This window comes from Myxocyprinus asiaticus, chromosome 3 (assembly GCF_019703515.2).
Source record: "Myxocyprinus asiaticus isolate MX2 ecotype Aquarium Trade chromosome 3, UBuf_Myxa_2, whole genome shotgun sequence".
Lineage (NCBI taxonomy): Eukaryota > Metazoa > Chordata > Actinopteri > Cypriniformes > Catostomidae > Myxocyprinus > Myxocyprinus asiaticus.
The window spans coordinates 36,005,419-36,019,807 of record NC_059346.1 but is presented as its reverse complement, the minus strand read 5'-3'; the positions used below and the strand labels follow the sequence as shown (position 1 = coordinate 36,019,807).

The 14,389-nt window shown below is 38.5% G+C and overlaps 1 protein-coding gene across 1 annotated transcript; it reads left to right on the top strand.

The window, feature by feature from the left end:
• Window positions 1-822: 822 nt before the first annotated feature.
• LOC127429802 (Golgi phosphoprotein 3) lies at window positions 823-14,066 on the top strand. Its single transcript, XM_051679032.1, has 4 exons — window positions 823-1,290; window positions 6,172-6,303; window positions 9,965-10,079; window positions 13,068-14,066. The coding sequence occupies exons 1-4, from the start codon at window positions 1,075-1,077 to the stop codon at window positions 13,490-13,492; spliced, it is 888 nt and encodes a 295-aa protein (XP_051534992.1). The 5' UTR covers window positions 823-1,074; the 3' UTR covers window positions 13,493-14,066.
• The last annotated feature ends 323 nt before the right edge of the window (window positions 14,067-14,389 follow it).

The following is a 14,389-nucleotide window of genomic DNA, read 5'->3' as shown; positions in this document are numbered from 1 at the left end:
TGCAAGACTTCTTTGGGGGGTCTGGGTAGCTCAGCGAGTACTGATGCTGACTACACCCCTGGAGTCGCGAGTTTGAATCCAGGGTGTGCTGAGTGACTCCAGCCAGGTCTCCTAAGCAACCAATTGGCTCTGTTGCTAGGGAGGGTAGGGTCACATGGGGTCTCCTAAGCAACCAATTGGCCCTGTTGCTAGGGAGGGTAGAGTCACATGGGGTAACCTTCTCGTGGTCATGATTAGTGGCTCTCACTCTCAATGGGGCACGTGGTAAGTTGTGCGTGGATCGTGGAGAGTAGCATGAGCCTCCACATGCTGTGAGTCTCCGTGGTGTCATGCACAGCAAGCCACGTGATAAGATGCATGGATTGATGGTCTCAGAAGCAGAGGCAACTTGTCCTGGGCCACCTGGATTGAGGTGAGTAACTGTGCCACCACAAGGACCTAGTAAGTAGTGGGAATTGGGCATTCCAAAATTGGGGAGAAAAGGGGATAAAATAATAATAATAATAAATAAATAAAAATCAAATGCACTTATTTTACCTTATTAGACATAAAAAATTTATAAGGTAACAACCATGCTTTTTTCCGATGTATGTTGTTAATGAAAGAGTTCCAATAGAATTTTCCTCTTGGGAAAATAGAAACTCAAGAGTGTAATACCTGACCAATGAATTTATTATTACAGGTTTTACTCAGTAAAGAAACTCCTAAAGAGAGTTGGGGGGGGGGGGGAAGCTGTTTTTTTCCCCCTTCATAACTTAAACTTGTTTTCATCAGATGCTTTACACCCAAAGGAATAGCCTTAATAACATAACTATATTCTTTGAAGGGAGCTGGTACAACCTTGAGTTTTGAGATGCCACATCCACTGGCTGCAGTCGTCACGACTGGTCGCCATATTAAAACTGAACGGAACCTGCGTCTACACGTCGCGAAGTGATCGCGAAGGGCCTCTCTTCAAAACAAACATCGATTTACACCCGGGAATCATTTATGCATCGGACTGAAAAGGTCACTGTGTTCTCAGACAGGAGTTGTCTGGGAGGGACGTTTCTGTTTTAGAGTGTTTGATGAGAGATGAGTACTCTGACCCAGCGGAGCTCCGGCCTGGTGCAGAGACGCACCGAGGCGTCGCGCAGCGCTGCAGCCGCAGACAGAGACCGCGGATCCGGTGACGAGGACTACGAGCCCCGCCGCGTAGACGAGCAGGACGAGGAAAACAGCGGCGACTCCAAGGAAACCAGACTGACCCTGATGGAGGAAGTGCTGCTGCTGGGGCTAAAGGATCGAGAGGTTGTTGCTTTGCTTTATTTTTGAGTGGTTGCATGTAGTCGATATTTAGCTAGTTACACTGTACCATGGCCGCTTGATCGTTGTAAATAAGCTCTGTGGTTTTTTTTTTTTTTTGTTTTTTGTTTTTTTAAGATAAACCAGGGAACAAGCTGCTTTTAACCACTTTTTTATTCGTTTTGAGTTAAAACAAATTACCACATTCTGTTGCTTTGATATGAGTTAGCTTTAAGCATTAACTGCAGTTATAATTTAACTAACATCCAATTATCATAACACTAACACTGTCATAAAACCAACTCAAAGTGTCGTAGTTTTAAAAGCTGTGGGCTGCCTTTATCTATCTAATATAGCATATGGTCACCAGTGTGATATTATGATGCCATGACATTGTAATTTCATGGACCTTTTAAGAGTAATTATTCCCCCAGAAGTATGTAGACATTTCAAAATGCGGGTTATAATGACTGGAACACCCCGATTTGAGAAGAAATATCAAGTTTTGTGTGATGTACAATCTCTGCCCCTCTGCTGTTGTACCACGTTAGTCCTCCTCTGGTTTAGGGTTAGCCTAATATGACTACTCATAATAAACGTAGGCTAAATGGGCAAAGAGAAGCACTCCTGGTTAAATAATTAGTGCCCAATATTTGCAAGTTTGGCTGTGCAATGTCTGTTGTAACAGTTTTGATTGACTTTTAAAGGGATAGTTCACTCAAAAATGAAAATTCTCTCCTCATTTACCCACCCTCATGCCATCCCAGATGTGTAGGACTTTCTTTCTTCTGCAGAACACAAGCGAAGATTTTTGTAAAAATATTTCAGCTCTGTTGGTCCATACAATGCAAGTGAATGGTGGCCAGAATTCTGAAGGTCCAAAAACCATATAAAGGCAGCATAAAAGTATTCAACTCGATTCCAGTGGTTAAATCCATATCTTCATAACTGATATGATAGGTGTGGTTGAGAAAAAAAATCAATATATAAATCTTTTTTTACTATTACACCTATTATATCGCTTTAGAAGACATGGATTTAACCACTGGAGTTGTATGGATTACTTTTATGCTGCTTTCATGGGCTTTTTGGAACTTCTGATTTCTGGCTACCATTTACTTTTATTGTGTGGACTTACAGAGCTGAAATATTATTCTAAGGGCGTGTTCACACTTGGCAGGTTTGGTTCAATTAAACGAACTCTGGTGCGATTCATTTGAACAAGTGTGAACGCTGCCATCCAAACCTTGATGCGCACCAAACAAGCGGACCGAGACCGCCTGAATAAAGGGTCTCGGTCTGTTTCCAAACGAACTCTGGTGCTGTTCGACTGATATATGAACACAGTATGGACCAAAGACGTCTAAACGGACCAATAACAGGAAGTAATTTGCCTTTAATACTGACCTCAAGCATACCTGGTTCTTCTCATGATAGGAGCGATGTTACCCATTACAGTTTGGTACAGGTGTCGGAACCGCCGTCAGCCGTCCTTGCAGCATATCTTCGTTTGTGTGTGCAACAGAGGAATTACTGGCGCTGTTTTGACTCCTTTACACATTTTATTAGCTCTTTGTTTGTTCTCAGCTGGTAAAAATACCACCATAAATCCAACGAGTGCATTTAGCCCAGCAGCCAGCATTGTTTTGGATGCTCGGCAAGTTCTGTCACAAAATATACTTCATAAAAGCTGTCCAATCAGGTTGTGACCTTATCCTTATGCCTTTTATTTTGTATCTTTAGGTTCGGTGTTAAAAATGCCAGTGTGAAAGCTAAGCGAACCAGGACTAAATGTATCAATTTATTTTTTGGTCCGGACCAAGAGAACTGAACTACAAGTGTGAACACACCCTAAAAACCTTCGTTTGTGTTCAACAGAAGAAAGAAGGTCATACACAGTGTTGGGGGTAAAGTGATAAAAGTAACGCGTGTTGCATAATCAGATTACTTTTTGAGTAACGAGTAAAGTAACAATATTTTTTTATTTTAAACCATAATATCTTAGTTACTTTTAATATAAAGCCACAGTGAGACAGTGTTTAGCTACACTTTTCTGATAAATCAACCTATAAAAAGTGGTCGACCGATATATCACCGAGGCTGATAAATCGGCCGATATTCAGACTTTTTAAATTATCGGCATCGGCTGATAAATTTTGTCGTTTAGCTGATTTTTTTTTTCTTGAGGGTGCCAAAAATCACCTGCTTGCATTTGAAGACATGTAAACGACCAGTCATGGTTCATTTTGTTGTTACGTGCCATTGTGTTACTACAATAATAGGCCGGTGTGCAACACAGTGTCATTTAAACGGTCCGCATAGCAGAGCCACAGGAGACGTGTTTGAGCTCATAATGTTAAAGTGCTCGTCTGTTTCATTCTTCCTCTCTCTCCTCAACAGTTCCCTGTAACTTTTAACTGTCTAATGATAAAAAGGCAAATATCAATCAAACTGATATCATATACTGTCTGCAAATATGCATATATCTCATTAAAACAGATGTAATAAACCAACCTCACACAACTTCAGCAGATCCAGCGTCCTGTGGAACACTCATAAATCTTCATCTGAAGCATGTATTCTAACAGTCTCTCCTCAACAGTTCCCTGTCACTTTTTTCTAATGATAAAAGGCAAATATCAGTAAAACTTGTATTATATACCGATCTCCGATTTTATTTTAAAGTGCCCTTTGCCACACTTTTGCAAGTTAAATGCTGCAGTTAAATGTTTATGCCCCACACAGTAAAATTACAGTAACACTTTACAAAAAAGTTCCATTAGTTAACATTATTTAACAACATTACTGCAGTTAACATAAACTAATGAACTTAATGTTAGTTACAACATATACTAATGCATTTTTAAAATCAAAAGCTGTATTAGTTAATGCACATTAATGCACTATGTACGAACATGAACTAACAATGAACAATTGTATTTTTATTAACTAACATTATGATTAATAAATGCTGTAAAAAAATATATTGTTCATTGTTTGTTCATGATAACTAATGCATTAATGTTAAAGAAATGAAACCTTTTTATAAAGTATTAATAAAATTACATTAATTGTGAAATGCTAACATTTATTGAAAACAGTTATTAATAGTTCTGTTGTCAATATCAAAAGGTCATTGTGACATACTGGCAACCAGTAAAAACCACGAGAGCATCACACACAGCAGAGATAGGTTAAAAACTAAGAAAAATATTTCCATTACAAGCTCTAAAACTGCTCCAGTGAGAAATCATTAATATCTGATTTGTTTACTGTCTTTGGCGTTTTGCTGTAACACAAATCACAAATTATTAAACAAATATGTGAAGACGCATGGCCGTTATTGAAGGTTAAACAGTTACATCTTTTATTAGTGGTTTTGTGACCAACATTAATCTGATTTAAATTGGGATCCTCACAGAATAGCACTGAGATGAGTGACTGATGAGATATTTAGAGCACCTGGAGAGCCGCATGTTTGATTGACACCGAGAACGCTCGTGTGAAAGAAAGTAAAGCTAAAAGCGCTCATGATCGCTCAAACGGTCTCTATTGCTCCACACAACGTCTGATTGTCAGGACTCAGTTACATCACATGTATTTGCATGTTTATTTGTTGTTTAATTTGTTTTTATACCCGTTAGCAGCCTCTTTATCCTCTTAATATTCATACACACGTAATTCTTACACATTTTTAAAAACAAAACAGCGCATTCATGTGAATTACATCATGTCTGAAAGTTTACATTTGTGAATGCTTAGAAATGCTAACATCTCACCCTCCAAAGGCCACTTTGTTATGCTTCAAGGGCTGAGCAAGCGCTCATTAGAGGAGCAGTTTATGTGTGATTCCCTGCGTGCTGCAAAAAAGATCGGCCCTAAATCTAGGCATCGATCAGTGCACCCCTACCATTTGCAAATATGCAGATATCTATATTCTTGTTGCACTCTAATTTGTCTTGGATACTGCTACACTGATGCAAGTGAAATTTTGTAATGCGGCAATTTTCGTACTGCTGTCTCCTTAAGATGAATCGCTTATGATGCATTATTCCTCTTATGTAAGTCGCTTTGGATTAAAGCATCTGCCAAATGAATAAATGTAAATGTAAACCAAAAGCATTAAAGAGACGAAACTTCTTGCAGAGGGTTTTACTGTGCTGACTATTATTCACTGTTAAGCACAGCAATCATTATGTAAAAACGCTTTTTTTAAGAATTTACATCTCTCACTTAATTTGAGAATTGCGTCTCACATTAAAACCACCACCACTAAAAATAGTCGACCCCACTAATCGACTACTCGGCTGTTGGACGACTAGTCGATTTGTCAATTGCCCTGGCACATCCCTAATCTAAAGTTTAGTAGTCAACCTCAGTTGTTGGATGAAAAAAGTAAGACAAACTGCAATTTAATGTAATTAAGAACACATAATGATATAGCATTGTACTTTCAGCGCTGTCAGTATGTTGCTCCACTTAATGGGAAAAGGGTTTCCTATGTTGTCAGCACCTTAAAAGAGGCCTGTTGTTTCACAGCAGTGGACTCTGAGATGGAAGGCTGGACCTTTACAAAGCAGGCCTTGTTAGTGACAGAGAGATCATCGCTCACTTCCACTGCTAAGCATGACACTGCACACATCATAACTATCCATGCATGCTTTACAAATAGCTTGCTTTATTTTTTCTGTAAGATGGAGAATGCAGTCATCCTCAGGCTCTAAAGTTGTGTTACATTGGATTTGGATTATAACTGTAATGTATTAGTGACTCTCTGTATTTTATACTGTTTTCTACATGGATAGAGGTTTTAGCTACACTGAGGCTCTAACCTCTGAAGGGGAATGTATACTGACTTTATTCCATCATTTTTTTTTTTTTTACAAGGGCTACACCTCTTTCTGGAATGACTGCATTTCGTCAGGCCTGAGGGGCTGCATGCTCATTGAGCTGGCCTTACGAGGGAGACTGCAGCTGGAGGCATGTGGCTTGAGGAGGAAAAGCCTGCTTGCCAGGAAGGTGTGAAAAACTTTTCTGCACTCAGCAATTGATCATAACTAAGGCAGGGAGACACTTCCTTTATTGGATCCCGTCCTCAATGAGTGCGTTTAGATGGACAACAATACACCGATAACAACCAAAAATGGCAACAACAAAAAAAAACGTATCTACATGAGACATGAAATCATCTGGTTATTTTCTGGTTTTGACGTCAAAGCGGACACATGCATGCACACATTGAATAAACTGTTAAGAACGTTGGTAAAGTGAAATTGGGGTAATTGGCAAAAATCTACATTTGCTGATCTGGTTTTGCTTTAAGGGATACTTCACCCAAAAATTATGAAATTTTTGGGTGAACTATCCCTTTAATACTTAGCCTGATAAAGGCAAACAGTTTAAAGCATTTAAATTACCACACACGTCATTGGCTTATAAAAGGAATGTTCTGGGTTCAATACAAGCTCAATCGACAGCATTTGTGGCATAATATTGATTACCACTAGGGCTGAAACGATTAGTCGACGTTATCAACAACGTCAACAATAAAAAATTGTTGACAAAAATTTTAGTTGTCAAATAGTTGTTTGATGTCTTTTCATGTAACGTGATCATATGAAACTCTAATGATGGCATGTGAGAGGAGCACCGCAGCTCGTGCCTGACTGAGGAGAGGAAGAAAACACAGCTCACAGTCCAGGTGCACTCTAAACTTTCCAAACAGCTTCAGGTGATGTAGATTGCAAAGTATGAGGGAATTGTAATGCAAAAATGCAGAATAAGTAAATACAGAAGCACTGTCATCGTGAAATAAAGCAGAGCCGGATCTGGCATTCCACATACTTGCATGTCAGAGCGTCTAAAAAGCAAACAACCTGGCATTATATCTTTAATGCATGCTTTATTAAAGTTCAAATAATAAGGAACTGGGTCGTAAACAAACTCCGAACATGCCATTTCTCTGTATGGTCAGCGCCGCTTCTATGAGTCACTTGAAGGGGAGAGATTGAAACTGCACCCGGCAGAGGCACACTCTGTCGTGGGGACGCTCATCCCTCATGCGTGTTTTCTGGAGCTAGATTATAACATGATGGCTTGCGACATATTGAATCATAATATACTGTATTTATCTTGTTGTGAAGAAAATCAGCGATACGCAGCTCTATTAAGAAGAGAGAGTTTGTTTTTGCGAGTCAAAGATGGATCGAAGTGAACATAAAGGTGAGAGAGTGTAGTCTTAGCCCATTATACACTGCAACAAAATACGTTTTTGATTAGTCTGTTTTGATTTGTTTTCCAAAAATAATATCTAAAACTCCTTTAAAACAGCGTACATTTACTTTAGGAGCTATACTGCAGAAGAAAAAAAAAATATTGGAGAATGTTGAATACAATATTTAATATTCAATATTTTAAAATATCTAAAAATAGCCTACTTAAAACAAGATACATTTACCTCAGAAGCAACATATAAGATATTTAGACTTGCTTTTAGAGAATATATCTTGTATATGAGTATATTTATTTCTTTACTGCACTGGCAGAAGGATGAACAAGTGAAAAAATACACTTATATACAAAAGACACTTATATTCAAGATATATTCTATGAAAGCAAGTCTAAATATCTAATGTTGCTTCTCAAGTAAATGTATCATGTTTTAAGGATTTTTAGATATTTTAAATGGAAAACAAGACAAAAACTCAATTACAATAGGATTTTTTTGCAGTGAATTTTTTACTGAATTAAACTTAATAAAAAAAGATTTTTTTTCTCCTTTAATTTAGTGAATGTCATTTAGAGGTATTTTTAAAAGATGATTTTTCCTCTTTATTATTAGTAAGCACGTTTAATACAACCTTTTAAGTCTAGGCACAAGCTGAATATTCGGTTAAGAGCTAATGATTAATCGTTGCAATAATCGACAGAATAGTCGAATAGTCATTCTAATAATTGTTAGATTAGTCGATTATCAAAAAATTGTTAGTTGCAGCCCTACTTACCACAGTTGACTCGTCCCTCCTTTTCTTTAAAACAAGCAAAAATCTGTGTTACAGTGAGGCACTTATAATGGAAGTGAATGGGGCCAATTTTTTAACGTTAAAATACTCACTGTTTCAAAAGTATAGCCACAAGACATAAAGGATATTCGCGTAAAAAGTATTTTAGTGCGATAAAATCACTTACTAACCTTGTCTGTGTAAAGTTATAGCCAATTTTACAACTTTGTTACCATGACGATGTAATGTCAACAAACCCTAAAAGGACTGTAAAAATGACAAATTAAACAAATGTACAGCTCAAATAATTCACAAGTTTGAACAAAGGAATTACTGCAAGTGCTTTTATAAAATTATAAGCTTCACATTTCTGTTTAAACGACAACTGCCAATATGATTCCCAGAGACGAAGGTGACTGGCTTTGTGGATTGAGTGATGACGGACAGCGGCGTGCCACTTTGGGTCTTTCCAACTGGACCATAGGAAGTCGCCACTTTGAAACCAATTCGAAATCCATAAAGTGGAAATCAGTGGCACGATCAGCGTTCCCCCGGGAACAATCAGTGTTCCCATGGAAACACCGATCATGCATGACGGCTGCGCCTGCGAGACATGAGGGAGAGAAAATGACAAAACAAACTCACCGGAGCCATTACAGATTGAGCTTAATTTGTATTGAACCCGGAACATTCCTTGAAAGGGATAGTTGTTATAATCCCATATGACATTCTTTCTTTTTCTTAACACAAAGGGAGAAATTGTGAAAGTTTATGGCAGTTTATGGTGACCACCTCGTCAAGTTTCAAAAGGACACACGAGTATAATTCAGAAGTCTAATAAATGATTCCATGAGACTCATGATTGTTATGAAAGCATACGATAAGGTGCTAGGAAGCAACATGAGCAACACGAATGGAATTTATTATTATTATTATTTTTTTTTTTTTTAATGATCTCTTGAACATTTGCCCAGATAAGTAGAAACGTCAAGCTCAATACTTCTGAACAGCATTTTGAACGCAGTAACACTACAAAGGTTAAGGTCACCATTTAGTTATACTGATGATTCAGTGTCACTTGCACATTTTCCTGCAAACAGAGATTAGGATTAGGATGATACTCTGCTGCTTAAACAAAAGATTTCATCAGCACTTAAAGAGTTGGATATTTGTACTGTCAGAGACCATGCCAAAGGTTAACAGTTGTGGAGAGTTTTTCCTTTTACAATGAAACAACTTGTTTTACTGTTCAGAAAGGTGTGACCTTTTGGCACCATGTGAATCAAGGCACTCACTGGATTGAACAAATTCACAGCATATTCTTTATGTGCTTGTTGAATCCAGCACTCTGGTGTCAGTACACTTTACAAGTGTGCTGGACCATTTCTACCACAAGAGGGAGCTCTTTGATATTAATTGTGTGTCAAGAGACCTCTTTTTGCGGTTAGTGTTGGCTGGTGCAAGTGAAGTTTTTTTAAAGAGGGTTCAGATGTAACTCCGGAAATTCTTTAAAATATGAGGTAAAGCTCTTTGATGTTCAGTAGAATTAGTCCATCTTCTTCACATGGTTTTTACCCTCATGAGTTCACTGCCTTGATGTATAAGTCCATGTGGTGCTTTTGTGCATTAGGTTGTGTTAATGTTTAATGTGTTAAGTGACACTTTTTTTTTTTTCTCAGGTTATATGTAAGTCTGATGCTCCGACGGGGGATGTGCTGTTGGACGAGGCTTTGAAACACATAAAAGACACTCAACCGCCCGAGACTGTGCAGAGCTGGATAGAGTTGCTCAGTGGTCAGAGTTCTGCATAGATCATTTGAGTTCCCAAATCTTGTACTTTATTCTGATTACATCAGTATTACCTTGACTTTAAAGAACAGCATGAGCCCAGTACTCCAAGTCTTTGTTTATGGTGTTTTTTCCCCCCCATAAAGTGTTGATCGACCATACTGCCCTAAAAAGCCAAAACACAGTAACTACACCAACACTGAAACTGGGGGGAAAAAAGTGCTTGGAACATTTTTATTTATTTTTTTCTCCCCTTTTCTTCCCAATTTGGCATGCCCAATTCCCAATGCGCTCTAGGTCCTCGAGGTGGCGTAGTGACTCGCCTCAATCCAGGTGAGACCGTCAATCCGCGCATCTTATCACGTGGCTTGTTGAGCGCATTACCGCGGAGACCTAGCGCGTGTGGAGGCTCACACTATTCTCCGCGGCATCCACGCACAACTCACCACGCGCCCCACCGAGAGCGAGAACCACATTATAGCGCCTACGAGGAGGTTAACCCAACGTGACTCTACCCACCCTAGCAACCGGGCCAATTGGTTGCTTAGGAAGCCTGACTGGAGTCACTCAGCACGTCCTGGATTCGAACTTACGATTCCAGGTGTAGTAGTCAGCGTCTTTACTTGCTGAGCTACCCAGGCCTCCGGTTTGGAAGTTTTTGATCATCCAGCCAAATGTGAATTATAAAATCTCACTCGATTTTCTTTTAATCCGAGTATAGCTGAACCAAACCCGTCACAGGAGATCATAGTTTAAGAGACCCTATTTCGGTAACAACTCAGATTTTAACTAAATGTGTAGTTAATGCAGTTTGCTTTTGCATGGCAGCACAAACCCACTGAGTTTTGACTTTCTTCGATTAGATTAGAATTAGTCTAGATTACATCTAGAGTCCACTTTTTTTTTCATCAACAGTTGTTACCAGATACCTGAACCTTGTGCACATGGGGCTTAAAAAGAATCTCACAACACAATCACACAGGAAGTTGGCAGTTTGCTTCCGAATGTTCCAGTAACCTGGCATTGGCCCCATCAAGCAAAGTTACTGACAAGTGGCATCTCCCATAAGACATTTTTGCATCGGTTCAAGTGTGTTTAGCTTCCCTTTTGGTTTGACTGGAAGTGCGTGCCGTCAGCAGCGTAGGAAACCCGGGATTGCGTCCCATGTTGATACCAGGAAGTGATCTTGTTTGAATAATCAGTTACAGCTGTGATTCAGAGGTTCCATTTTTCATTTACTTTTGGGTTTGGGGGTAGGAGTTAATAATTTGCTTTTTGCACTCCTCTGTGGCAGTTTACCCTGAAACGCATGCCCTTGTGTTCAAAAATACTTCCTGCTTCAGCCATTGGAGGCAGTGCTTTGAATTTGGTAAGCACAGACCAAGTTTAGCTCAAGAAAAGTCACTGTGAGAGCAGGCTAAATCTCAAGCCAGATCCAGACTTGCATTTGTCCGGAGTGCTGAGTTATAGAGAGATTTCTGGTACCTACTGTGGCTATGAGCTCAGTTGGAAGTGACTCCGTATGGAGAGCCAAACGGTGAAAGATTGAGATCAAAGCATCTTGAGAGAAGGAGATGCCGTTCTCGTTAAGCCAGTGTATAAAAATCTGCTCAGAATTAAATCAGAGTCATGAATTACTGCAGGCTGATGACTAGCAAATGCTCTACCACAGCCTGCTTTGATCCTGAGTTGTCTGTGATTCTCTACTTGAACACAGTTGAAAAGGGTGAACTGAGTGATTTGAGTTGATGGTGCTCAGTAGACTAGATCAAGATCAAAATCATAAGGATTTAAAAAAAAATTTTTTTTTTAAATACTCATTTAAATTTTGGCAACAACAACATAAGGTTCAAGCAAAAGAAATCCTGATTTGATCCTAGCTAACTCTGTTCTTGAGAGTGCAATTTCCCAAATTTACAGCCCTTATGGGAACTGTATCTCTTATATCCAACATTTTCATGGCTATTATGGTGATTTGGTGTTTTATTTTTTTATACTTGATAGTGTTTCAGGTTTTGTCCATAATGATTTCTTGTCACTATGATAATTCATATCAAAGATTATTTATATTCTTTGGGAAGGAAAACCTTGATTATAATTCCAGTGACGATAATATGGTCACAAATTTGTCATAATTATTCCTGTAGGGACTTTAAAGGAATATTCCGGGTTCAATACAAGTTAAGCTTAATTGACAGCATTTGTGGCATAATATTGATTACCACAAAGATTTATTTTGATTCGTCCCTCCTTTTCTTTAAAAAAAAAAAAAAAAAAAAAAGCAAAAATCTAGTTTACAGTGAGACACTTGAGAGACGTGAATACTCACTGGTTTTTGTGTAAAGTTAAAATTATTTCCAATTTTACAACTTTGCTGCCATGACGATGTAATGTCAACAAACTAAAACCCTAAAATGACTGTAAAAATTATTTAAACAACTTTACAGCTCATATAGTACATGCATTTTAACAGAAGAATGAATGTATGTGCTTCACATTTCTGCCTTTAAACCCTCCAGAATTGGCCCCATTCACTTCCATTGTAAGTGCTTCACTGTAACTTAGATATTTGCTTGTTTTTAAGAAAAGGATGGACGAGTCAATTATTTTTTAAGGCCAGTCCATAAACGTAAAAATACACATTGTTTCAAAAGTATAGCCACAAGATGTAAACATTATAACATTATATATGCTAACATGATTTTATTGTGATTAAAATCGCTTGCTAACCTTACCAGTGTTACCCCCCCCCCCCCCAATAATATTGAAAATATTTTTGTGTTAATCAGTACTATGCCACAAATGCTGTCGATTGAGCTTAATTTGTATTGGACATGAAATATTTCTTTAAAAGATTGCAGGCAAAGTTTTACAGCAGTCATAATGACTGTGATAGAATAGTTCTCTACCTTTTTAAAAAAAAAAAAAAGAAAAAAAAATGGTGAATGTAAGCAGACATGTGATGTTCAAAGTCTTTTGCTTTGTTTTTTGCAGGCGAGACGTGGAACCCATTAAAGCTGCATTATCAACTACGTAATGTTCGAGAGCGCCTGGCCAAGAATCTTGTAGAGAAGGGCGTCCTCACCACCGAGAAACAGAACTTTCTTCTCTTCGACATGACCACGCACCCACTTACCAACAATAACATTAAGCAGCGCCTTATTAAGAAGGTACAGGAGGCCGTACTGGACAAGTGGGTGAACGACCCTCACCGAATGGACAAGCGTGTTCTAGCCCTTATTTTCCTCGCCAATTCCTCTGACGTTCTAGAGAATGCGTTCGCCCCGCTGCTAGACGACCAGTACGATCTGGCCATGAAGAGAGTACGGCAACTTCTGGACCTGGAACCTGAGAGCGAAAGCATGAAGACCAACACCAATGAGTTGCTCTGGGCTGTGGTGGCTGCCTTCACCAAATGAAGCTGTTTCAGTTCTGGTGAATGTGGGACAAAAAATAAAATGTTGGACTGGTAAAAACAGGTTTGAAGAATGATTGAAATGGTGTTTTTAACTGGTGTTTTCTTTCCTTGTAGATATCTCCTTTCCTTGCTTCTCTCTCTGCAAGATGAATCATTGGTTTGCTCTCTTTTGTTTGAAAAGGGATGAGAAAGCAAGCACACAGATTTACTTTCTCCTACTTTCATTGTTTGTTTGTTTGTTTGTTTGTTCAGTTGAATGCAATTAGGTACCCAATCACCGTAGACTGTTGGAACATTTACCTTTTGCATCACTGCAGCAAGAGTCTTGTTTTTCATAATTTGTTTGCCTCAACATCTTTGTTGGGTATGTAACTGATTTTGCAATTGAATAATTGAGCAGAAATCACTGTTGTTGTTTTTTTCTTTTAATCTTCAGTTTCTTTAGTTTTATGCATTTAATTGGAATCGATGTGTGAGAAGCTGTGTACACATACACTAAAGCAGTATCTATTTATGGTACAACTGAACAGATATACAATAAAGTACACTGCAGTGTATCATTTATTTTACCTGTACTAATTCAAGTTGTTTTCACTTATTTTCATATTGATACTGGAGTTTGAAAAGAAGCCAAATCCCATTTTGATAACAGATTAGTAGTTTGTGGTGAGTGTGGTAGAGCTAGACAGCATCAGGTTCACACAACTGAAACAAAGAAAGCTGCTCAATGGTGCTGTCCAAACAGCATTGCTATTTGAGTGGAAACTTAAGTGCAGGCTATTCAGGGGACTTGTCTTGACTTTACTGGCTGGGAGTTGACAGTTTATATGCAAGGAGAACAGTTACTCAGTGTTAAGTGGTCATACTATATTCAAACAGAAACGTTTGAGACCAAATT

What these genes read in the sequence shown, in the direction of transcription:
- LOC127429802 (XM_051679032.1), top strand. Translation starts at nt 1,075, where the DNA reads ATGAGTACTCTGACCCAGCGGAGCTCCGGCCTGGTGCAGAGACGCACC. An exon ending in TGGGGCTAAAGGATCGAGAG is followed by an intron (nt 1,291 to 6,171) that starts GTTGTTGCTTTG and finishes TTTTTTTACAAG; the next exon opens with GGCTACACCTCTTTCTGGAA. An exon ending in CTGGATAGAGTTGCTCAGTG is followed by an intron (nt 10,080 to 13,067) that starts GTCAGAGTTCTG and finishes TGTTTTTTGCAG; the next exon opens with GCGAGACGTGGAACCCATTA.